Here is a 24,876-nt window from a genome sequence, read left to right on the forward strand (position 1 = left end):
AAGCGGCTTTGTCATGCTGGCCACATGACCCGGAAGCTATACGCCGGCTCCCTCGGCCAATAACACAAGATGAGCGCCGTAACCACAGAGTCGGTCACGACCGGACCTAATGGTCAGGGGTCCCTTTACCTTTAAATAAATAAATGAATAAATAAATAATAATTACAGTAACTAGCAGCAGCTCCCAGGACTCTCAGGCAGGAGCTCTTCCCAACCCTAACCTAGGAGATGCCTGGAGTTGCATGCAAAGCAGAAGATTCAGGGCAGATAAAAGAAAGGACCTTTTCATGCAGCTCTTAGTAAAACTATGGAACTCGCTTCCGCAGGAGGCAGCGACGGCCGCCAACTTGGATGGCTTTAAAAGAGGATTGGACAAATTCATGGAGGAGAGGGGTATCAGGGGCCGCGATGGCTGTGCTCTGCCGCCATGAACGATAGCAGTGATGCACCTGGAAACTGGTTGCTGGAAACTGCAGGAGGGGAGGGAGAGGGCTCTTGTGTCAGGTCCTGCTTGCAGGTTTTCCCATGGCTGGCCACTGTGAGAATAGGGTGTGGGTCTACATGGGCCCACTGGCCTAATCCAGAACCCTCTTCTTACTTTCTTCGACCACCCTTCCCTCGCCTTCCCTTGCTGATTGGGAACCTGATTGCCAGCCTACCTTTGACAACATCACCTGCCTCTGATTCTTTCGACTTTGGTCTGTCCGTGCCAGAATGGGACCAGCTGGTGCCAGCTGTCTCAGAGCTTGGCTGAAGACACACACACACACACACACCCAACAAACAAACATATATTTGGCATTTTAAGAACTCAGCCACCGTCTACCTGCATTTGCACCTAAAACTACCAGGGAGAGTTTTCAATTCTCCTGCCAGCTAGAAAAATCCTTTGCCCACTGCCATTTCAATTGCAGTCACCGCAGGAGGAGAAAAACTACTTCTAAGAAGTGTTCATTTCAGCGTGCGTGTGTTTTTGCAGGGGGGGGAAACCGAAGCCACTGCTGAGTTTTGTTTAGATGCTCTTCTGGAATATATATGTCTTTGCTCTAAAGCCCAGAGTGAAGGAGCCGCCCGGCACAAACAACTGACAGCAAGACTCCTTGTTCTCTGGAGCGAGGCTGTTATCTGTGGGTCTGGGCTCCCCTGTGCATGGAACAAAAAAGAGGGGGGGGACACTAGCTGGCAGCCAGTGCAGTCAGACCAGGTTTGGCGTTATATTCTCAAAGTGCCTTGCCCCTGTGAGCAGCCTAGCCGCTGAATTTCTGCACCAGCTGAAGTTTCCAAACTGTCTTCAGTGGCAGCCCCATGCATTTCGCATTGCGGCAATCTAACCTAGAGATTAGCAAGGCATAGATGACAGAAGTTAGGCTATCCCTGTCCAGAAAGGGGTGCAGCTGGGCCACAGAGGCCAGCTGAGCCTCGAGCGACAGCAACGGATCTAGCCCCAAGTTATGCACCCGCTCCTTCAGAGGACATGCAAGTCCCTTACCTCTCTCGCCCTGATCTGGCCACAGTGATCCATGCGACAGTCACCTCCAGGCTTGATTATTGTAACTCGCTTTGCGAGGGGCTGCCCTTGAAGCTGACCCAGAAACTCCAGCGGGTGCAGAATGCCGCGGCGAGGCTCCTTACGGGGTCGCTGCCGCGGGACCATATTCACCCAGCTGCACTGGCTCCCGGTGAAGTACAGGATCAGATTTAAGGTGCTGGTTTTGACCTTTAAAGCCCTATGCGGCTTAGGACCCTCGTACCTACGGGACCGCCTCTCCTGGTATGCCCCGCGGAGGAACTTAAGGTCCACAAATAACAACACGTTGGAGATCCCGAGCCATAAGGTGGTTAGATTGTGCTCAACTAGGGCCAGGGCCTTTTCAGTATTGGCCCCAACTTGGTGGAACGCTCTCTCACAGGAGACTAGGGCCTTGCGGGATTTGACATCTTTTCACAGGGCCTGCAGGACGGAGCTGTTCCGCCTGGCCTTTGGCCTGGACTCAGTCTGACCCCTATGTTTTCCTCCCTTATGGTTTTTGAGTTGGGCCTTTTAAAAAATGAGGCTGCATTTAAAACTTTAAATGTAAATTGTATTTTAATCTGTATTTTAACTAATGGTTTTTCTTTTTTATGTCTTATTGCAATTTTACTGGTGTCAGCCGCCCTGAGCCCGGTTTCGACTGGGAAGGGCGGGGTATAAATAAAAATATATCATCATCATTATTATTATTATTAGCAGCCAAGACACTGAGATCCAGCTCCGAGGGCCATCTGGCGGTTCCCTCATTGCAAGAAGTGAGGTTACAGGGAACCAGGCAGTGAGGGCCTTCTCGGTGGTGGCACCCACCCTGCGGAACATCCACCCATCAGATGTCAAGGAGATAAGAAACTATACAAGCTTTAGATGACATCTGAAGGCACCCCTGTATCAGGAAGTTTTTAATGTTTAAAGTTTTATTGTGTTTTTATATACCATACATTGGAAGCTGCCCAGAGTGGCTGGGGCAACCCAATCAGATGGGCAGGATACGAATAATAAAATTATTAATATCATTATTATTAAAAGCAGATTACGTTTCAGCCACCTGATGATGAAGGGAACTGCCCACTAACAGTGCTGCAGCCTTATCTGGATTGAGCTTCACTTTACTGGCTCTCATCCAGTCCATTAACGAGGCAAGACATTAGTCCAGCAGACCGACTTCCACACCTGCAAATGTCAACATAACCGTGAGGCTGGACTACTGCATACCCTCCAACATTTCTCCAATGGAAATAGGGACGCCCCATTGCATAATGGTGATTTTACTATTTATACCCCACACAGCTTACTGGGGTGCCCCAGCCACTCTGGGCAGCTTCCAACATATATACAAGACGAATGCCTCGTGCAACGAAAAACTCGCAAGACGAAAGCATTTTGCGATCTTTTTGTTGACTCTCAAGACAAATTTTTCTATGGCTGTGCTTCGCAAGACTGGTTTTTTTTTTTTTTGCTTTGATTTGTTTACATTGAAAAACCGCAAGACGAAAATTTTGCAATACAAAATGACTCGCAGAACGAATTAATTTCATCTTGCGAGGCACCACTGTAAAAACATAATACAGTGGAACCTCGGTTTATGAACACCTCGGTTTACAAATTTTTGGTTTACGAACGCCGCGGACCCATCTGGAACGGATTAATTCACTTTCCATTACTTTCAATGGGAAAGTTCGCTTCAGTTTATGAACGCTTCAGTTTATGAACAGACTTTCGGAACCAATTGTGTTCATAAACCGAGGTACCACTGTAAAACGTTTTTTTAAAACCCTTTCCCTATACAGGGCTTCCTTCGGATGGCTCGGGGGTCAGATAACTCCATAACCTCCAACATTTCTCCAATGAAAATAGAGACGTCCTAAGGAAAAGCGGGACATTCCGGGATCAAATCAGAAACTGGGACGGCTTCTGTAAATCTGGGACTGTGCCTGAAAAATAGGGACACTTGGAGGGCCTGCTACTGCAATGGGCTGCCCTTGGGCCTGGTTTGGAAGCTACAGCTGATGCAGAACCTGGTGGCCAGACAGCTGATGGGGCACATGGCTGACCCCATTGCCAGAATATTTGCACGGGCTGCCCATCTACCACCAATACAGGTTCGAGGTCTTGTGTTAATACAAAGCCTGAACAACTTAGGTCCAGGATACCATAGGGATCGTCTTAACCATTACATGTCAACTCGATCACTGAGATTATAAGCCAGTCCTGTGGAATACTCTGCCAACAGATTTTCTGCTTTAGTCTTTAAACTCCTGCTGAAAGCTTTTCTATCACCAAGCTTATGCATGGGCAGTTCAGAAAACATCTGTATGAAACAGTTACTCGATACCTGATTTTTAAATGTTTACGTGGTTTTTAATGGTATAGATATACCTCTGTTGTAATCGCTGAGATTTCTTTTCTGATGAACAGCGGCCTTCGAGCATTTTAATAAATAAATAACAATAAGCGTTTCGATATCTTAAGCAAAGCAACATTGGTCTAAGCTACGGCTACCTAAACCGCCAAACACAGCTGAGCAATTATTTGTTTAAGAGACTTAGATGCTGTCCAATGACAAAAAAAGATCTCTGGGTGTATTTCAGCAGAAGTTAAGAACGCAATTAGGTAACAAAAGACACAGACCATAGAATCGAAATGCAGTATGAAAGCCAGCAATCACAGACTGCACACGCAGCGCTTAATAACAGCAAAAGGCAGAGGTTTTCACAAGAGTCAGAAATTTTGCAAATCCTTAAAACTCCAAATAAGCAAATAAAAGCAGAATAAAGTACCAGCTGATATTACCTGGAGCCATGCACAAGCAAAAGAAAACCTGGTTCCCCTCCCCCCCAATACCAACAGAAACCCAGGATAATGGGAGTGAGATTCCCGGGGTTGCTGTGGCTAGGTCCCATACAAACTTCGCACATGCTCTCACCATGAGAATACTGTATAGGAAGTTGCCTTATATCAGGGGTCAGCAATCTTTTTCAGCCGTTGGCCGGTCCACCATCCCTCAGACCATTTGGTGGGCCAGACAACCATATATTTGTTTTTTGGGGGGAGGGGGGATGAACGAATTCAGATGCCGCACAAATAACCCAGATGTGCATTTTAAATAAAAGCACACATTCTACTCATGTAAAAACACCAGGCAGGCCCCATAAATAACCCAGAGATGCATTTTAAATAAAAGGACACATTTTACTTATGTAAAAACATGCTGATTCCCGGACCGTCCGTGGGCCGGAGTGAGAAGGCGATTGGGCCGCATCTGGCCCACGGGCCTGAGGGTGCCGACCCCTGCGTTATATCAAGCTAGACCATCATTGCTCCATCTAGGTTAGCAGTGTCTACACCAGGCGTCCCCAAATTGCGGCACTCCAGATGTTTTGGCCTACAACTCCCATGCTCCTTAGCTAACAGGACCAGTGGTCAGGGGTGGTAGGAATTGTAGTCCAAAACATCTGGAGGGCCGAAGTTTGGGGATGCCTGGTCTACACTGATGGGAAGTGGCGTTCCAAGGTTTCAGGCCAGGGATCTCTCCGAGCCGTATCGAGAGATGTCATTAGGGGTGGAGCCTGGGATCCTCTGCATGCGAAGCAGATGCTCTAACACTGAGCTACAATGGCCCTTTTCCTGTCTCGTCCTCTCCCAAGTTTTCAGGGTTCCCGATTAAAGGGGTGATTTCCAAGCCCATTCAGCTGAACATGGGTAGCGTTGTCCGGCAGACCTACAAGCTCAATGCGTGAAGTTTCAAGGGGGGAGGGTGTGGCACGCAGGAGGGTCCCCAAACATCCCATGCTGCTCCATCCATTCAGAGCCCTCGCACCAGCCGTCATCCGCATTTTAGGTCAATGGGCACAGTTGGATTTTTGAGATGATGCCACGGGGGTGCCACCCACTCTGGTCACTTCTCTCACCCACTCCTGTACACACACACACACACACACACACACACACACACACACGCGGACCCCACCCCCTGAGACAGAAAAGAGAGAAAACGCCCACAGCATTCACTTTTGTACAGATCTGAGCAAGAGCCTCACCCGGAAGAGTTAACCTGAGCCTTGAAAAGCGCATAGAGCTGAAAGATGAAGCGAGAAAGAGCGCCATTCTTCCACCTTCCTCCTTCAACGCACTGCATTTTCCAAGTTTCGCTCTATTGTATTTCGAACCAAATATCCTTCCCCTTCCTTTATGTTGTTTGTATGCTGATAAATGATTTCCCCACCCCACGCCCCACCTAAAAATGCTTTGGGCTCATAATAAACCATTTAAAGCACCTGGAGAACCTCCTTTGTTCTTTAAATCAGGTCAAAGCACTTGTCAATCAAGCCGGGCATTGATAATTCTGACTGGCAGGGGCTCTCCAGAGTTTCAGGCAGAGAAGGGTCTTTTCCTGTCACCTGATACCTGATCCTTTACCCTGAAGATGCCAGGAACTGAACTGGGGTCTACGTGCAGAGAAAGTGCCCTGACATTGAACCATGACCCCCCCCAACACCCTAGTGGCTTTCCTCCCTGGCTCCTAAAATAACCTCTGGCCCCAAGGACTACATTTTCCTGCCTCATTCATTTCTCTCTATACTAGGCCTGCACTAGAATCGTGCTGAGTCCCAAGGTTCTAAACGTGGGATGGGGACTGAATGAAGCTTCTGCTCCTGCCAACTTTGCTCTCTTGCCTTTGGCTGTCCCTTACTCGGTGGGGGGAGGGAAAGGCACTCTGCACATGCTCAGAGGAGCCCTTTTTTGCACGCCGTGAACCTAGTCAGACTAACTGGTGGTTAGCCAGGGGAGCAAGCAAGGAAGCAGCCAACACCCCCTGGTTCTTCTAAAATGGGACACTGGTCAAGCGCTTTAACCCCTCATTCCCCAGTCCCAATGTTTTTTTTTCCTCTCTCTCTCTCTCTCTCTCTCTCTCTCTCTCTCACACACACACACACACTCTGCAAGACTACTGCTAACTCCTGGCCACAAGCAGACATTCAAAGCAAAAAAGGGATGGGTATATGTCACTGTCATGCAAAAGGGAAGGACTCTGCCAATGCCCCTCTCGGCTCATTGCGCAGGGGAGCCTTCTCCCCCGTCTTTCAGAGCAGGCAGAGCAGTCAAAGGGCACAGCAGCCATCACCAGTCCTTCGGCCCTCACTCAGTTCAAAATGCAGCAGTCATTGCAAAAGAGACAGAGAAATAGTCGCCCTCTAGGAAATACAGGAGAGAGAGAGATTTGATATCAGTCCTGAATTTCCTTGGGTTTCACATCTGCTGAGACAAGAAGACTGAGGCAGTGGGGCGAGGGGCGCTGGTCTTTGTATTTTAAGCATGCACTCAGAGGTCCACGAAGAAAATCAAAATCAAAACCAAGCCATTGGGTGAATTCTAAGTCTTCAGCATTTACACACCGTCAGCACAGGAACAGCAACCTAAAACTAAAAAAATTAAAAGATGCTCTGGAGGGTGAGAAAACGGCACATGCGTTTTTGGTCCGCCGAGATGCTCTGAGCCATGCTTGTGGCCTTTGAGGAGAGGGGCACCCTTTTCGCTCCGAGCTGGGAAGCGAAATCCTCTGTCCGCTGTGTGCTCCCTCTCCCTCTGCCATCTCGCCCCCCCCCCCAAACTGCTAATTTGTAAGCTTGCAAATCCTGGTGGGGAAATGAGAGTTTCCTTCAAAAGAAATAGAAAAAATAGCGAGTGTCCACAGAGCAGAGTAAATGTCTCTCCAGCCATTCGCAGCATCAACGCAGGGGGTGCATCCCTGGCCCAGGCCAACAACCATTTCTAAGGATGCAGGTTAAGGCAACAGACGCCGGCTTCTGCAGACACACAAACCTTGCTTTCTCCCACCTCCACCTGACCAGAGCCTTTAACCTCCAAGGGCAGCTATCAATGCCTAGCAAAAAGCCTTCCAGGGAGAGCTTGAGCTCTCCTCTCCAGCAAAGGCTAAGAGTGCCCCCTGGCGGTCCGGCAAAGGAAGAGCAGTTGGTACCCACACAACCCTTTTATTCACAGGGATATAAAAAGCATAGAACGGCAGGCTTGTTACGAGTTGGGAGGGGTCCCCCAGAGGTCATCCAGCCGAACCCCCTTGCAACGCAGGAATCACAACCTGCGGCAGCTGGTGCCCACTGGGACTGGTGGGGCAGCAGGCAGGGAGGTGGACCCAGAAGCAATGACCGATGGCAGAGCCATCTAATGCTAGCTTTGTCCCCATCCTCCTCCCTGCTCAGTTCCAGAAAGGCATAATCGAGATGCCCCGAATTAGGCCAATGGGTCCATCTCCCTCAATATTGTCAACACTGATCGGCAGCAGCTCCCAAGGACGTCAGATGGGTGGCAGGGGGAGGGGGGCCTCTCTTTTCCAACCCAGCAACGGGGTCTCTTCCAGACTGTTGTAAGGGAGCGACAGAAAGCCAGGGGGTGCAGAGGTGGAACGGCGTATCATTGAAGATATCGTAGCGGGTAGGGACCCTGAACTTGATTCCACAACAGGCTGCTGTAGATCACACCCACCCCACCACCCCGTGAAAGGCAACCCCCCTTTGTTTTCAGCCAGTTCAACTTGGCTAACGAAAGCCAAAGCTCGTGCCCTTTGCTAGTCCAGGGTGCCGCAAAAGCCAGTGAAAGAACACAGGCGGGAGTCCGGAGAGAGGAAAGAAGTTCGTGATAGCACTGTACTGAGCCAACTGAACAAGAACAGCATATAACTTGAGGGGGAAAGAAGAAGGCAGGGGTGTAAGTCTGTCTCACTCCAGGCCTTGTTCATAGCAGGAATACATTCAATGAAACATATAAAGACAAAACTCCCTCAGGACTACGCAGCCAATCAGAGCACACTATGTGAGGATCATGCCGCTGATTGATTGCTAAGCAACACCTGCACTTGCCCCGCTCTGTGCTAGTTGACTTTAACACCAACAGAATTAACCAATCCCTACAGTTGCACTTCCAAGACACGGGGACATTGAATGTGGCTAAGAGAAATACCTCCTTACCTGAAAAGCTCTCGGATTTCTTTCACGGTTGCCTGGAAGGGGATATTACGCACCAAGATCTTGGAACTCTTTTGCTTCTTGCCTGTTTGCTTCTTCCGGGCCGAGACCGCAGCTGACCTGGTGGATCAAAAGAGACAGGGGTGAGCTCATCACCCCCCAGGATCTGCCTTCTCCCTAACTAACACGAGCTTTGGTCAATGTCGGCACTGCTAATTTTCCTCGGGGTGCAAGGATGTACAGCTTTGCTCCAGCCCAGATCACCACCCTGGGGTGAAGCGGCAGCATAGGGTACATGCCAAAGCCAGCTGGCAAAAGATGCCCAACTCCACATGTCTATCAAATACAATGGTACCTCAGGTTACAGATGCTTCAGGTTACAGACTCCGCTAACCCAGAAATAGTACCTCGGGTTAAGAACTTTGCTTCAGGATGAGGACAGAAATCACGCAGCGGCAGCAGGAGGCTTCATTAGCTAAAGTGGTATCTCAGGTTAAGAACAGTTTCAGGTGAAGAACGGACCTCCAGAACGAATTAAGTTCTTAACCAGAGGTACCACTGTAGGAGAATCCACTGAAAGGTTTCGGCTCTTGGGAACTCCTGATATGGATGCTGGCGGCTGCCAGAACCTCAACTACCCACAAACGCAAAAACCTTACTGGACTTGCAGCTTTCATGTTGGTATAAAAATATGTGGAATAATAATAATAATAATAATAATAATAAAAACAACAACAATAATAATAATTTTTAAAAAATTATACCCCGCCCATCTGGTTGGGTTTCCCCAGCCATTCTGGGTGGCTCCCAAAAGAATATTAAAAACACAATAAAAAATCAAACATTAAAAACTTCCATATACAGGGTTGCCTTCAGATGTCTTCTAAAAGTCAGACAGTTGTTTATTTCCTTGATATCGGATGGAAGGACATTCCACAAGGAGGGTGCCACTACCGAGAAGGTCCTCTGCCCGGTTCCCTGTAACCTCACTTTTCGAAGGGAGGGAACCATTGGAGCTGGACCTCAGGGTCCGGGCTGAACGATGGGGGTGGAGACGCTCCTTCAGGTATACTGAGCTGAGGCCGTTTAGGGCTTTAGAGGTCAGCACCAATACTTTTAATTGTGCTCAGAAACGTACTGGGAGCCAATGTAGATCTTTCAAGACCGGTGTTATGTGGTCTTGGCAGCCGCTCCCAGCCACCAGTCTAGTTGCTGCATTCTGGATTAGTTGTAGTTTCTGGGTCACCCTCAAAGGTAGCCCCATGTACAGCATATTGCAGTAGTCCAAGCGGGAGATAACCAGAGCATGCACCACTCTGGCGAGTTCAGCACTAGCTGAAAAAACAACATAAAAGGCCTACAAGACCTGGGGGGGGGGGAGATGCTGTTTGGTGGGGTTTGATCTCATATACAACAAACACACACAGAGAGAGGACTCCCTCTCCATAGTGCAATGTGAAATTAAGTCTCTCCAGGATATACTGCACTGCGAGGGGGGGGGGTTGCACCTCTATTATGTTTATTGTATTGATTTGTTCAATTTACTTCAATAAAATTGGGGGGTTTGTTTTTGTTTTTAAAGCAGAAGTCTTAGTTTGGACAAGGCCAGGAGCATGTTTGGATTCCTGCATTGCAGGGGGTTGGACTGGATGACCCTTGGGGTTCGATTCTAGGTGCAACTCCCAAGCCAGGAACTTACTTGACAGCTCTTTCGGAGATCTTCACTTCCAGCTGATGACCATCCACAGAGCAACCCTGTAAGAAAGCAAAGACTGCTAAGGGGGAAATTCAAGAGACCTCCAAGTATAAGACACCGAAAGCCACCTTATATCTAGAATCAGACCACTGGTCCATCTCGTTCAGTATTGTCTACACTGACTGGCAGTGGCCCTCCAGGGTTTCAAGGCAAGGGCCCTATCTAGAGAGACCAGGGATTGAACCTGGGATTTTCTGCATGCAAGGCAGATGATCTACCACTGCACTATGGCCCTTCCCCAACTTAGGAAGCAGCCTTACACCAGGTCAGATCATTTGTCCATCTACTCCAGTACTGTCTACTCTGACTGGCAGCAGCATTCTCAGGCAGAGAACGGTCCTTTCTTGCCACCTGCTGCCTGGTCCCTTTTAAACTGGAGGGGCCAAGAATTGAACTCGAGACCTTCTGCACCCCAAGCAGGCACTCTTTAACAAGCTACAGCCCTCTACTCTCTGCATGTGGAAGAGAAAGAGGCAATCGGCATTACCTGCAGCTGTTTGAGGGCTTTCTGAGCATGCTCTGGCTTCTTGTATTCCACAAATCCAAATCCCATGGAAAGGAGCGCTCCTGGAAAAGAAGCGCAAAAGGTGTTGGGGGCGCTGGAGGGGAGAGAAAACATTACCTACCAGGTATAAAGGTAAAGGTAAATGGACCCCTGACCATTAGGTCCAGTCGTGACCGACTCTGGGGTTGCACGCTCATCTCACATTATTGGCCGAGGGAGCCGGCGTACAGCTTCCGGGTCATGTGGCCAGCGGGTGAGAGCGGCGCGAGATCCTGGCCCTGCCGGGAAGACCTCAGCCCCGGACATGACTTTCCCTGACTGGCAGCAGCCCGGCAGCAGGCTGCCTCTTGCCCCCAGCAGCAGCAGCAGCTGCCCAGCCCGCCTCAAGCTGCTTAAAGAGCCGCCCCGCCGGCCACGGCGCGCCCAATCAGCCTGCGTCCTGGCCGGGCTGCTGCTGCCACCGCCGAGCTGTGCGCCAGGATGCGGCTCCTGCCAGCCCCGATCCCCTTGCTCTTTGCCATGCTGCTGCTGGCGGGAGAGCCCTGGGTCCGCCAGGCGTCAAGCCGCGCCGCCACCTCAGCACAGCAGCAGCAGCCGCCCCAACGGGTGAGAGCGGCGCGAGATCCTGGCCTTGCCGGGAAGACCTCAGCCCCAGACATGACTTTCCCTGACCGGCAGCAGCCCGGCAGCAGGCTGCCTCTTGCCCACTGCAGCAGCTGCCCCAGCGGTTCGTTTAAACGTGCTCCCGGTAACTCCTGAGGGGATCCAAATGAGCCGGATTCCTACAGCCTCTGCCGTTTCGTTTCTCCCTCGAAAGAATCCCAGGCTCTGCGCTTTATCCCCTTGCGGAGGTGCAGTTCCCGGCAGCACTTTTAAACGAACCGCAGCGCCCTGAAGAAGAAAGTGCTTCCTTCGAAGGCCACAGCTTCTGCCGGCGGGAGCTGCTTCGGGCCAGCAGCAGGCTGATCGGGCGCCCGAGGTATGAACACCCCCCCCCAATAAATAAGCCCGGCAGTTAAAAGTAAAGGCCCTACGCGCTCTTTTTTTCTTCTTCCCTTGCCGCCGGGGGACTGAGCAAGGTGGGCATGTAGGAGGCGAGCGCCAGGGTCGGCGAAGGAGGCGGCAGCCAGGCACACCGGATCAACTCCAAGCAGGGCGGGCAGGCGGGCGGGTGGGCTCGGTGGTGGCGGAGGTGATTCGGGGGTCGGGGAGCGGCGTCGGGAGCAGGAGGGGAAAGCAGCTGGCACCCTCTGGGCGCGCTTGCATCGCTCCGTGCTCGCGAAGGCATCGGAGCACCTCCGCAGCTGCGGCCCAGGCCTCGGAAACCTCGGTTTACACTTCCGGTTTATGATGGTTCGTAAACCGAAAATTCGTAAACCGAGGTGTTCGTAAACCGAGGTTCCACTGTACTGCTGGTTGTACTGCCACTGGGGTTGGGTGGGGTTGCTTTGTGCAATGCCCTCCCTGGCAAAGTGCATCTTTCTCCCTCACTGTTGACTTTCAGGAAGAATCTCAAAAACATCCCTGTTTACCAAGGCATTTGACAGCTCAAATATCTTGTTCCTGGCAATCCTGTGGACCAGTGTCTTTATAGCACTTTTAACCATTTCTAGATTTTTAATTTCACCTTAAAGAATGTTTCATTCTTGGTTTCTTTGCTGTCTTTGGCTCCTTCAGGATGAAGGGCCATATATACACACTGAAATGCTAATACAGTGGTACCTCTACCTACGAATAACTCCACTTACGAATGTTTCTACTTACGAACGGAGCTCCGTCCGCCATCTTGGATGCGGTTTAGATAGGATTTATTCTACTTACAAATTTTTAGATAGGGTTGCTTCGACTTACGCATTTTTTCTCCCAACGCATTCCTATGGGATTCGACTTACAATTTTTTTCTACTTACGAATGTGCGTTCGGAACGCATTAAATTCGTAAGTAGAGGTACCACTGTAATAAACAGCATCAGCTTCCTGCAACCAATTGGAAGCCGCACCTTCATTTCCAAATGTTTTGGAAGTCGAACGGACTTCCGGAACGGATTCCGTTCGACTTCCAAAGTATGACTGTATTGTTTTATGTTTTTATATTGATGCAAACTGCTGTAATAAGATTCTTATGACACAACAAAATGTATTCCCCCCCCCCTAAAATTATAAATAAAATAAGTCGGTGCTTTTTGTGGCAGTACTTGCTGGTACCAAATAATGTTGCCCCTTTTTCTGCTGCTCATGGCCTCCATCCTCCTATAGCAATCCTTTGACCAAGATATGAGTTCCAGCACCTGTTTTTTTTTCACCAAAAGGGGGGGGGGAACGCACCCTAGAGCGGTTTATGACAACCTGGACTACAGCCGCCACCAGCCCCTCCCAGCAGAGCCATTTTGTACCTCAGCTCCCACTAGGTCCCAGCCAACATAGCCATTTTGGACTACAACTCCCACCAGTCCCACCTAGCTCATCTTTGCAAGGGGGGTGATGGGAGTTGTAGTCCAAAGCACACCTAGAGGGTGACAGAATACCAAGGGCTAATTAATCGGACAAGAGGACATACCAGCTTTATCTTTCTTCTTTGAGATGGCGCAACTCTTCACGGCTCCCACCTTGGAAAAGACCTGGAAAGGAAAAGTTGTGCACTTCTTAGTTTAACCCCAGAAAGGGGGAAAAAATAACAATTTGCAAACCACCCAGAAACAAATGCTAAACTTACGCCACATTCCAGTATATTTCTGGAAGCGGCTTTTCCTTCACGTAAAAAAAAAAGCTCAGATATAATGCAGACAACTAACAGTTAGGAAAACTGCACGAAAACAGAAGAGACTGTCGTGTGAATGCAAAGTAAGAGGCCAGAGGCCCGGGGAAGAAACATAATGCACTCAAGCCCATAGCTGCCAAGTACCCCGTATTTCCCGGGAAACCCCCATTTTTCCTTACCGTTTCCGGAGGTCTCCCGTTCCAGCTTCTCTCCCGTTAATTTCCCTTATTTTTGTTCCTGTCGGCGGCCATTTTTCTGGTGCCGCTTTGCCCATCTATGGGCACCAGAAAATGGCCGGCGCCGAAAAGTCGCATCTACGCATGTCCGGAAGTGCGTAGACGCAACTTCCAGTGTCGCTTTGCCCATCTATGGGCACCGAAAATGGCTGACGCCAACACCAGAAGTTGCGTCTACGCACTTCTGGACATGCATAGACGCGACTTCTGGCGCCGGCCATTTTCTGGTACCCATAGATGGGCAAAGCGACACCGGAAGTTGCGTCTCCGCAGCTGTTGCGCAGCTGCCGATCTCGGATTTCTCCGCGGGGTACTTGGCAGCTATGCTCAAGCCATCAGACACGCACCTCTTGTAGAGTCTCCTCTGTAGTGACAAAGTTGAGGTTCTTTATGAAGAGTGTGCACCCAGGAATGCTTTCCTCTTCTTCTTCTTCGTCCTCCTCTATTTCGGCTTCCACTGGCTGCGTCTGAGCTCCTTGGCTTCCACAATCACCTGCAAAATATCAGGCAGGATCACAGCCATCACCACCCAGCAGGCAGTCACTCAGATTGAGCTTGGATTCCCCCCCTCCCCTAAAAAGTGGGGACATTATAACAAGCTTTCAACCCGGTGGTTAGTCAGCACTGCAGTTTGCCCACTTTTTCAGGGACTCAAAACAGGCAGGTGGCACAACTGAGCAACGACACTCCTGAATGTCAAAGAGGATTCCGCACGCCACAATTGCGGAATTTGTTCCCATGTGACGTTGTGACGGCCCCCAGCTTGGAGGCTTGGAAGAGGATGAGACACATTTGTGGAGGGTAAGACTAGACAGGGTGCTGCTACTAGACAAGGGTGGCAGTCTTCTGCCTCCACTGTTGGAGGAAGCATTTATTTATTTTATTTCTTTAATAAAATACACACACCCCACTTGATTTGCAAAAAGAAAACGCTCAAAGCGGTTTGCAAGAGGAAGAAGAAAAATGAAATTATCAGTTGTTGTTTTCAAAACTATCTAAAACCGGGGAGGGGTGGTGGTGGTGGTTAAAATCAAGGCTAAGTGGATTAAAACACATGTAACTACATGTCTGGATAGGTTGGTCTAAACCAGGCATCCCCAAACTGCGGCCCTCCAGGTGTTTTGGCCTACAACTCCCATGATCCCTAGCTAACAGGGCCAGTGGTCAGGGATGATGGGAATTGTAGTCCAAAACATCTGGAGGGCCGAAGTTTGGGGATGCCTGGTCTAAACAAAAACATTTTAAGCGGTTGCAAAAAGGAGCACAGGGAAGGCGCCGGCCTGATTTCAAGAGGCAGGGAGTTCCAAAGTGTTGGTGAAATACTGATTTCTTACAAATGTGGAATGGGCGTCATGTTGCTCCTGGTACAATGCCAGCTCTTCAGACAGAAGAGATCCCAAAGGTAAACTGCCCCCGAGTTGTTAAGAGGTTTATATACTAATAGTAACACCTTGAACTTGGCCCAGTAGCAAACTGGCAACCAGGGCAGGTCTGCAATATGCTGACAGTGTCTCACTCCTGTCAGCAATTGTGCACTAATTGCTGCTTCCAGGTCAAGTACGGGGGAAGCCCCACAAACTTTTTGGAGCGAGGTAGAGAAGCACACTGGGGGCAAGGGGACCACGACAACCCTTCTTCCTCTGCAGCAGCCATATTTGGCCTTCAGTCCTCCAGATATTTCTGAACTACACTTCCCAGCATCCTTGACCACTGGACTATGCTGGCCGGAAACAACGTCTGGGGGTGTAAGGCTCAAGAAGCCCGCTCTACACACTTCTGACCTGATGCATCCAGGCTGAACATTTGCAGGGCCCTTCTCTGTGTGTTTAGCCCCAAAGCGAGGAACCTCAGACCCAGCACACACACGGCAAGATGCGAGATATTTAAAAACGCAGTCAAACCAACGATGCATGTCTTGCTAGATAGGCACACGGTAGGAGCTGATGCTCACAGAGTTTTCCTGCAAGTTTGCTAGAGAGAACTTTGTGAAAGACACTCCCACCGTGCCCTAACAGTGGGAGGGCATAACTATACAGTGGTACCTCGGCTTACGAAGATGATCTGTTCCGCAGCACTCTTCGTAAGTCGAAGTCTTCGGTTGTCGAAGCACTTGTTCTGCGCATGCGGGAAGCGCGATTTTGCGCTTCTGCGCATGTGCAGAGCACGCGCGCAGCGACAAATCTTCCGGGTTTGCCGACTTCGGAAGTCGAGTCATTCGGATGTCAAGGTACCACTGTATGTAGCTTCCTACCTGCCTGGGCACAATCTCTTTCTCGTCTCTTTTCACCAAGCCAGAAATGTGAAAACATCTGCATTGGAGCTCAGGCTCCATCTCTCTCAAACAAGACTAAAGCATGTTTTTGTAAACGAACCTGAACAAAGCAGCAGTTCTTATTCGTCAGCAAATATTCTGAGTTGGTAAATGTTATTTTCACCTGTTGCAACACTCTTTATGTGAATATTGTTTTGTGGGGAAGGAAGGGGGGGGGGAATACCAGGAGAATCCAGTCTGCCTTAAAGCATCCTGGATTACTAAAAGGCTAAAACTAGCCTATCTAAGCTTCCTTTTAAGCTGCAAAAGGGATGGTACTCTGCTGATCTCACAAACATGAGGAAGGAAGGATAATATCTAATAAATATATTAGATATCTAATAAATATATATATAATAAATATATAATATATATATAATAAATATCTAATAAATATATTCTCTCCTAGAATCTATTCAAATCCCAACAGGAAATTTGTCCCTGACCTTTGATAATGCTTGAAGAGTATGCAGCTACGTAGATACAAGCCTACTGCACAAACTAGTTGGGGGGGGGGGGTTCCCTTTGTTGCTCCACCCACTTTTGATTCTGGCCCCGCCCACTGCTGGAATGTGGCCCCCAGGAGGTCTCCCAGAAGGAAATGCAGCCCTCAGTTTGGGGGGGGGGAGTCCCCCCTTGTTTAAAGCCAGGCAAAAAAATCCTATTACAGGCCTTTTCTAAATGGGGGGGGGACCCTAGGGAGGCAGCGAATTAGCAAACATAGACATTCACTTTGTTGATTCTCTGGAAAAGAAACCAATTAGAGCCATGGGGAATGAAGGACCCCCCCCACACACACACCATCTACCGTTTCCACAATAATAACAAAACGAAGTCAGCCTCGCAGAGTTCTTTTGTAATCAGACGGAGGAATTTACTGCCACTGTCCCCCGGGTGCCAGAGGCTGGAAGCGGAGACCCTTATCGGCCGCGAGCAGATTTCTGAGGGCCGTGGTGCTAAAAGCCCTTTATCTAGAGGTGAGGGTCCTGGGTGTGGGGAAAGGGGAATTTGCTTGCCGGGGGCCAGCGTGTGGAAAGGACGTGTGGCTTTGCCTCTGTGCCTCCCTTCTCCTTTGGGAAAGAGCACATACAAGCAGGAGATGGGATGTTTTTAATATTGGGGGGGGCAGAGCGAAAGTTGATAAATGAAAACAGAGGAGGGTCACGTTGCCGAAAACAGGGCATCTGCAGCAGGGATGGAAATTAAAATCATAAGAAGGAAGAGATCCCTGCTTCTAGCAACTGGTATTCAGAAGCATCGCTGCCTCCGACCAAGGAGGCAGAGCATCGCCCTCATGGCTAGCAGCACTCTCCTACACAAATTTGTCTAATCCTCCTTCTTAAGCCATCCAAGTTGGGGCATCCTGTGGCAGGGAGTTCCACAGTTTAATTACGTGCTGCGTGAAGAAGTACTTTTAACACACAAACAGGGCCTGCCGACCACAGATTTGCTGCTCCTTCTGCCCTCTCTGGCAGAGTCACCCAGGAGGTGGTCAATGAGCCTGGGTTGTACCCGACCAAATTCACACCGAAAATAATGGGCCTAGGTTAGGCCCTATCGGCAGCATTTTTTAATTTCATTTATTAAACTTCTTCACTGCCCTTCATCCGAGGATCACAGGGCGGTTTCCATATAAAAACACAAAAATACGTAACATAGTAACAAACAAAAACAATACCACACCCCCAAACCCACAAATTTAAAAGGCTTTGGTAAGCCATAGGCCTGTGGAGAGGAACACAGCTGAAACTCGGAAAATAAGAATATCGTTGAAAAGTGCATTTATTTCAGTAATGGAACTTAAAAGGTGAAACCAATATATGAGATAGATGCATGACATGCAAAGCAAAATATGTCAAGCCTTTTTTGTTGTAATTAATTATTATTTGTCATTAGGCAGGTCAATTATAAATGGAATGGAATTAATTAAATGTAATAGCAATGTTTATTTTTGTATTATTGTAACTATTTGTTTTATTACTGTGGAATTTCCAAAAGAAAGCATTTGAAAAAATTAAAATAAAAAATAGTAAGTTGCATTACTGAAATAAATCCACTTTTCGACGATATTCTAATTTTCCGAGTTTCACCTGCATACCGTATTTTTCCGTATAACACTAGGTTTTTTCCCCTAAAAATTAATGTCCAAAATTAGGGGGCGCCTTATACACGGATAGTGCTGAGGGTGGATTTTCTTAAATCTGAGTCCCCCCAAAATATGGGGCCCTTTTATAGACGGAAAAATAGGGTAATTAGGCCTGACGCCTAATGATATGTAATGAAGGCGTCCACAAGTCTCCCCGGGGAGCTCGTTCTTGTGTTGTCCCTTTTCAGTCTTCCATAAGAAGAAGGGCCTCAGATGATGATTGCATTACATGTTCCGTACATTCATTTAAAGCTGCAGGGTTGGACCCTGAGGAGCTTGGGCAAAGCATCTTTTAGAATTCCCTCTCCCTCTCTAGAAGGAGAGTGCTGCAGGATTCCAGCCTGCAATTTCTTCAGGTGGGAAAAGGTGACCAGCCACAGAGCAAGTGGGAAGTGGGGGTCTGGAGGCAAACCAATAATATTAATAATAATAATAATACAGTCATACCTCGGGTTAAGTACGCTTCAGGTTGAGTACTCTCAAGTTAAGTACTCCGCGGACCCGCCTGAAACGGATTAATCCACTTTCCATTACTTTCAGTGGGAAAGTTCGCTTCAGGTTAAGTACGGACTTCCAGAACCAATTAAGGACTTAACCTGAGGTACCACTGTACATTGATTATTGCCTTCATTTTATGGATCAATGGTCTCATTTGACAGTAAAATTTGTGTTAAATTGCTGTTTTAGGGGGTGTTTTTCATCGTCTGGAACGGATTAATCCACTTACCATTACTTTCAATGGGAAAGTTCACTTCAGATTAAGTACGCTTCAGGTTAAGTACGGACTTCCAGAACCAATTACAGTGGTACCTCGGTTTACAAACACAATTGGTTCCGGAAGTCTGTACTTAACCTGAAGCGTACTTAACCTGAAGCGAACTTTCCCATTCAAAGTAATGGAAAGTGGATTAATCCGTTCCAGACGGTCCGTGGAGTACTTAAACTGAAGCGTACTTAACCTGAAGCGAACTTTCCCATTGAAAGTAATGGAAAGTGGATTAATCCGTTCCAGACGGTCCGTGGAGTACTTAAACTGAAGCGAACTTAACCTGAAGCAAACTTTCCCATGGAAAGTAATGGAAAGTGGATTAATCCGTTCCAGACGGGTCCGCGGAGTACTTAAACTGAAAATACTCAAACCGAGGCGTACTTAAACCGAGGTATGACTGTAAGTACTTAACCTGAGGTACCACTGTAATAAATTAATAATAATAATAATAATAATAATAATAATAATATATTATTTATACCCCGCCCATCTGGCTGGGTTTCCCCAGCCACTCTGGGCGGCTTCCAACAAAATATTAAAATACAATGGTCTGTTAAACATTAAAAGCTTCCCTAAACAGGACTGCCTTCAGATTTTAAAAACAAACTCCCACACATACATTAAAAACAGACAGTGCATACCAGTTCCAGGCTGTCCGTCTCCTTCCTTCTCACCTCCTGGAATCTCAGGTTCTCTCTTTGCAGGACCAGAGAAGACTCCCATAGGCGCCCATTCTAGGTACAGGGGGATATTCTGGAACTGAGTGGTGTGGGGAGAAAAGGAGAAAAATTGCCATTAGTGCAAACAGCAGAAAGGAGAAGCCGCTGCTTCAAACTTCCTAGCATCCGGGCTTGAAAATTGTTATTTCAGTTTCTGTTTCCGTATATCCCACCTTTCCTCCAAGGAGCTCGACATGGCACACCCCTCTCCATATTTCCGTCACAACAACCCTGTGAGGTAGGTTAGGCTGTGAGGCCCAAGGTCACCTTAATGGCCACGTGGGGGGTTTGAACCCCGGTCTCCCAGGTCCTAGTCCGACACTCTTAACCACTGCACCACACTGGCTCTCAGATTCATCCCAAACAGTTATTATAATATTTTTTTAAGATTTATTTTTCTCATAATCTAACCCACTCCATCTCCCAACTAAGAATTATCGGACAGCGGTATGTGTTTTCCAGGACAAATGTCTACGTAGGTGTTCTCTGATTGCTCAGTTAATTGATATAACAGATATAAATAAGTAAGCAAACAAAATTAAATTAAATTAAATTAAATGTAGTCAGGGATGGAGTTAAAAGTCAGAGCTCCACGGAAATAGCCCTGCAGGTACATATTGTTCCATGAAGCTACTTGGGAGGTGGGCAGCCACCTTGGCTGAGCCCAAGCTCTGCACATTTATTCATTTATTTACTCACACCTTTTTCGACAAGGAGCAAAAGGTGGTATGCATGGCTCTCCAAACACACACACACCAGCCCTCCTCATTTAATCTGCAAACAACAGCCCTGTGAGGTAGGCTAGGCTGAGAGGCGGTGACTGTGGTCCAAGGGTCACCCACCGCGGGCTTCATGGCTGAGCAAAGGATCTGAACTGTGGTCTCCCAGGGCCTAGCCCAGCACTCTAACCACTACACCGCACATCCTCACCTTCGAGTAAGCCAATTTCATGTACGCCCGCTTAGCTTCGGTGGGCTCCAGGAACTCCACAATGGCTGTCACCCCTCCTTCGGGGAGCAGCACCCGACCAAGGCTTCCGTGCGCCCCGAAGGCCTTCTCTATTTCGTCCGCCTCTGTTCCAGCAGGCAGGTTCTTCACCAGAATCACGGTCTTGCTCCGCTCACCAGCAGCCTGGAAGAAGAAGAAGAGGGAAGATCGTGACTGCCCTACGAAGGAAGCTTTTGCAACGTTTGGGACTTTTTAGGCTGCAGAAAAGGCAAGTTAAGAGGCAACACAACAGAAGTTTACAAAAGCGGATAGAGAAAAGTTTTCCTCCCTCTCTCATCGAGTCAGAACTCGTGGACATCTGATGCCAGCCAGTGTGGTCAATAATGAGCCAGTGACTTAAGATTGCAAAGCCTATGCACATTTACAGGGAGGTAAATCCCAGTAGACGGGCAATTCTGACTGGGGTAAACTCCCTGCTTGAAACCCTGGACAGCTGCTGCCAGTCCGTGTACACAATATTGATCTAGATGAACCAATGGTCTGACTCAGTAGAAAGTACACTTGGAAGTTCCTCTCCTGGGAGCACATGGCATTTACCTGGCTGAAGGAATCCAGACGGACGCCGTTGTCCAGCAGGAACTGTCGGACCTTCTGAACCAGCTCTGTTTCCCCCAGAGCCACTCTCACGGCCACGCTCCCCTTGCCTTCCTGCCATGAGACAATAATATAATTTTTTTATTTCATAAAATTTATATACACCACCAGATTTTTTTTAATAAAAAAACCTCAAAGCAATCTACAAGAAGACAAAAACAATTGCAACATCCAAAAGAATTAAAACCATCAATGAACTAAATATGTATCAGCATATTTAAAGCCCTAAACGGTCTTGGTCCAGTATACCTGAAGGAAAATCTCCACCCCCATCGTTCTGCCCGGACACTGAGGTCCAGTACTGAGGGCCTTCTGGCGGTTCCCTGGTTGCGAGAAGCAAAGCAACAGGGAACCAGGCAGAGGGCCTTCTCAGTAGTGGCACCCGCCCTGTGGAATGGCCTCCCACCAGATGTCAAAGAGAAAAACATCAACCAGACTTTTAGAAGACATCTGAAGGCAGCCCTGTTTAGGGAAGCTTTTAATGGTTAACAGGCCATTGTATTTTAATATTTTGTTGGAAGCTGCCCAGAGTGGTTGGGGAAACCCAGCCAGATGGGCGGGGTATAAATAATAATAAATAATAATAATAATAATAATAGCATTCTAGATGTCTGGGTAGGCTTTGACTAAACAAAAATGCTCTTAGCAGGTGACAAAATGAGTATACAGTGATAACACCTGCCTGATGTCAATAGGCAGGGAGTTCCAAAGTGCATTGCAGGGGGTTGCACTAGATGACCCTCAGGGGTCCTCTTCTAACTCTACAATTCTGCGATTCTACGTAGGCACAATGCTACCCTTGTTCTCCTGCCAAGAGAGAATTTTAGATGCATAGATAGATACGGATATTGCCATTAACTTAGCTGAAAGACGGGTTAACTTAGCTGAAAAGGATGTTCAAAAACAAACAAACCAGAAGCTTTTCTTTTGGGAATTATAGGGACAGAACTACCGAAATTGTATAGAAAATTATTCATGTGTGCTACTACAGCAGCAAGAATGTTACTCGCCCCAAAGTGGAAAGAAGCAGAAGTCCAAGCAAAGGAAGAATGGATACAAAAACTTATGGAATATGCAGAAATGGCAAAAGTTACCGGAAAAATAAGAAATCAAGATAAGAAACTTTTCATAAAAGCATGGAAATCGTTTATTGGATATTTACAGATAAATTGTAAACAGATAAGAACATTGGCAGGATTATTGTGATAACCTGCAGTTTTATAAGAGTATATACTTACAGTAGATAATTAAATGAGCAAGTTAAACGAATTTGCAGAAGATATGAAAAAATAAATTGAAGGAACCGCAGAAAGAGGGGGAAGGAAGTCAAATTGTGAAATGTTAACCGGATTGTAAAATTAATGAAATGTATAAATCTGAAAATTATAAATAAAAAACAATTAAAAATGATTTTTAAAGAAGGCTTACATGATCAAACACTTGGCTCTTCGTTGCATTGTACTTCTGCGCAACAGCATCGGCGACCGCATTCACCCCCATGAAGAGGGTGTTCCAGTTATGAGAGCTATATTCGGGGGGAGAAAAAATAAAATAATAATAATAATAATATTTATCCCAGTCTGTGACAGACTTGGAACAGAAGGTCATAACCACAGCCGGAATGATTATTGGTCATCCCCTCCCAGATTTGGAAGATCTATACAGTTCCCGTTGCCTCAAAAAAGTAAAAACTATTTTACAGGATCCATCTCATCTGGGATATAGTCTTTTTGTACCACTGCCTTCAGGCAAGAGATACAGAACAATTAAATCAAGACCAAATAATAGACTAAAAAACAGTTTCTACCCAAAAGCTATATCCATCTTAAATACTGTAACTAAATAATTGACCTGAAGAGTTGTGTAGGCCTGTGCATGTATGGCTAAAAATGTGTGTGTGTTTGTTTTGTTTCTTGTTTTTGTTTTTATGGGATAGCATCCAATTTCACTGTAATTACACAATGACAATAAATAAATCTAATCTAATTTTACATATGCACCGTTTTCGTCATTGAAACTAACCCACAGATGGTACCTGACTCCACGAAAACTAGCACTAATATGTTCAGGAACCTCATCAAAATGTTGGAGAGGATGCACCTCCACAGGCACATATCTCCACATGTGGTGGGAGTGCCCTAAAATCCAATCATTCTGGAAGACATCCATGCAAGAAATTTGTAAGATAACTAAGCAAGTGCTAGAAATTACACCAGAATTGGTTTTACTAAATATCTTTCAAGATAACAACGCTCACTCAGATCACAAATAACTTATAATCCACCTATTGTCAGCAACCAGAAACATTATAGCCAGACACTGGAGGGACCTGTCGGGAGTAAGCATGGACCAATGGTACCAAGTTGTATGGGAAACGGCCCTACTAGGAAAAACTGACCAGTAAGATGAAACTGACACGGGGACAAACAGAGGAAGACACCTTCACCCCAGTATGGTTCCCTTTCATCACTTATACAGCCCAACAAGACAACGACAAAAACTTACCGTCAGCATACAAATCAATATGGCTAACCTAATCAGAACACCCTCCCTCCCCGCTCACACAAGAAACTAAAGATCATCACAGCCAACCACAAATGAACAACCACATCCTAAGACAAATCCCGACATCTCTCACCAACAAAGAAGCACGAACAAACAACAGAGAACCTGCACAAAAGACGCTGACGCCGAACCCCTACACATATCAAGAAAAACAGAAACATCGGCAATCCACCACACCCAAATCCCCACCCCACCCACCTCTTTCCCCCCTTCCTCATAATGTCTCAACAAGTAAAATTGATGTGTAAAAATGATGCATGAGACACTGCACTACCTTTGTAACCCAAGAAAATCCTTAATAAAAATAATTATTAAAAAAAAAAAAGCAACGCTAGAACTTGTGGACACGCGGTGAAGCTGAATGCTGGAAGATTCAGGCCATCTTCACGCAGTGCGTGATTAAACTATGGAACTCCCTGCCACAGGAGGCAGCAATGAGCACCAGCTTGAATGGCTTTCAAAGAGGATTGGACAAATCCATGCCGGACAAGGCTACTGACGGCTACTAGCCACGACCGGTGCCGGATTTACATATAAGCTAAACAAGCTATAGGTTAGGGCAGGGGTCAGCAACCTTTTTCAGCCATGGGCCACTCCACCGTCCCTCAAACCATGTGGTGGGCCGGACTATATATTTTTTTTGGAGGGGGGGATGAACGAATTCCTATGCCCCACAAACAACCCAGAGATGCATTTTAAATAAAAGGACACATTCTACCCATGTAAAAACACCAGGCAGGCCCCACAAATAACCCAGAGATGTATTTTAAATAAAAGGGCACATTCTACCCATGTAAAAACACCAGGCAGGCCCCACAAATAACCCAGAGATGTATTTTAAATAAAAGGACACATTCTACCCATGTAAAAACACCAGGCAGGCCCCACAAATAACCCAGAGATGTATTTTAAATAAAAGGGCACATTCTACTCATGTAAAAACATGATTGAGAAGGCAATTGGGCTGGATTGAGAAGGCAATTGGGCCGCATCTGGCCC

At 47.4% G+C, this 24,876-nt stretch overlaps 1 protein-coding gene across 1 annotated transcript in view; it reads right to left on the reverse strand.

Moving 5' to 3' along the window:
* RBM19 (RNA binding motif protein 19) overlaps positions 1-24,876 on the reverse strand; it is a 105,130-nt gene that overhangs the window by 65,059 nt on the left and 15,195 nt on the right. The window contains exons 13-21 of the mRNA XM_035098192.2: positions 22,741-22,837; positions 21,256-21,366; positions 20,641-20,841; positions 19,633-19,750; positions 14,113-14,258; positions 13,329-13,389; positions 10,755-10,834; positions 10,211-10,266; positions 8,515-8,631 (exon numbers count right to left, since the gene is read on the reverse strand). Of these exons, the coding sequence (XP_034954083.2) occupies positions 8,515-8,631; positions 10,211-10,266; positions 10,755-10,834; positions 13,329-13,389; positions 14,113-14,258; positions 19,633-19,750; positions 20,641-20,841; positions 21,256-21,366; positions 22,741-22,837 (987 nt within the window). The remainder of the gene's footprint in view (positions 1-8,514; positions 8,632-10,210; positions 10,267-10,754; positions 10,835-13,328; positions 13,390-14,112; positions 14,259-19,632; positions 19,751-20,640; positions 20,842-21,255; positions 21,367-22,740; positions 22,838-24,876) is intronic.

This window comes from Zootoca vivipara, chromosome 17, assembly GCF_963506605.1.
Source record: "Zootoca vivipara chromosome 17, rZooViv1.1, whole genome shotgun sequence".
Classification (NCBI taxonomy): domain Eukaryota; kingdom Metazoa; phylum Chordata; class Lepidosauria; order Squamata; family Lacertidae; genus Zootoca; species Zootoca vivipara.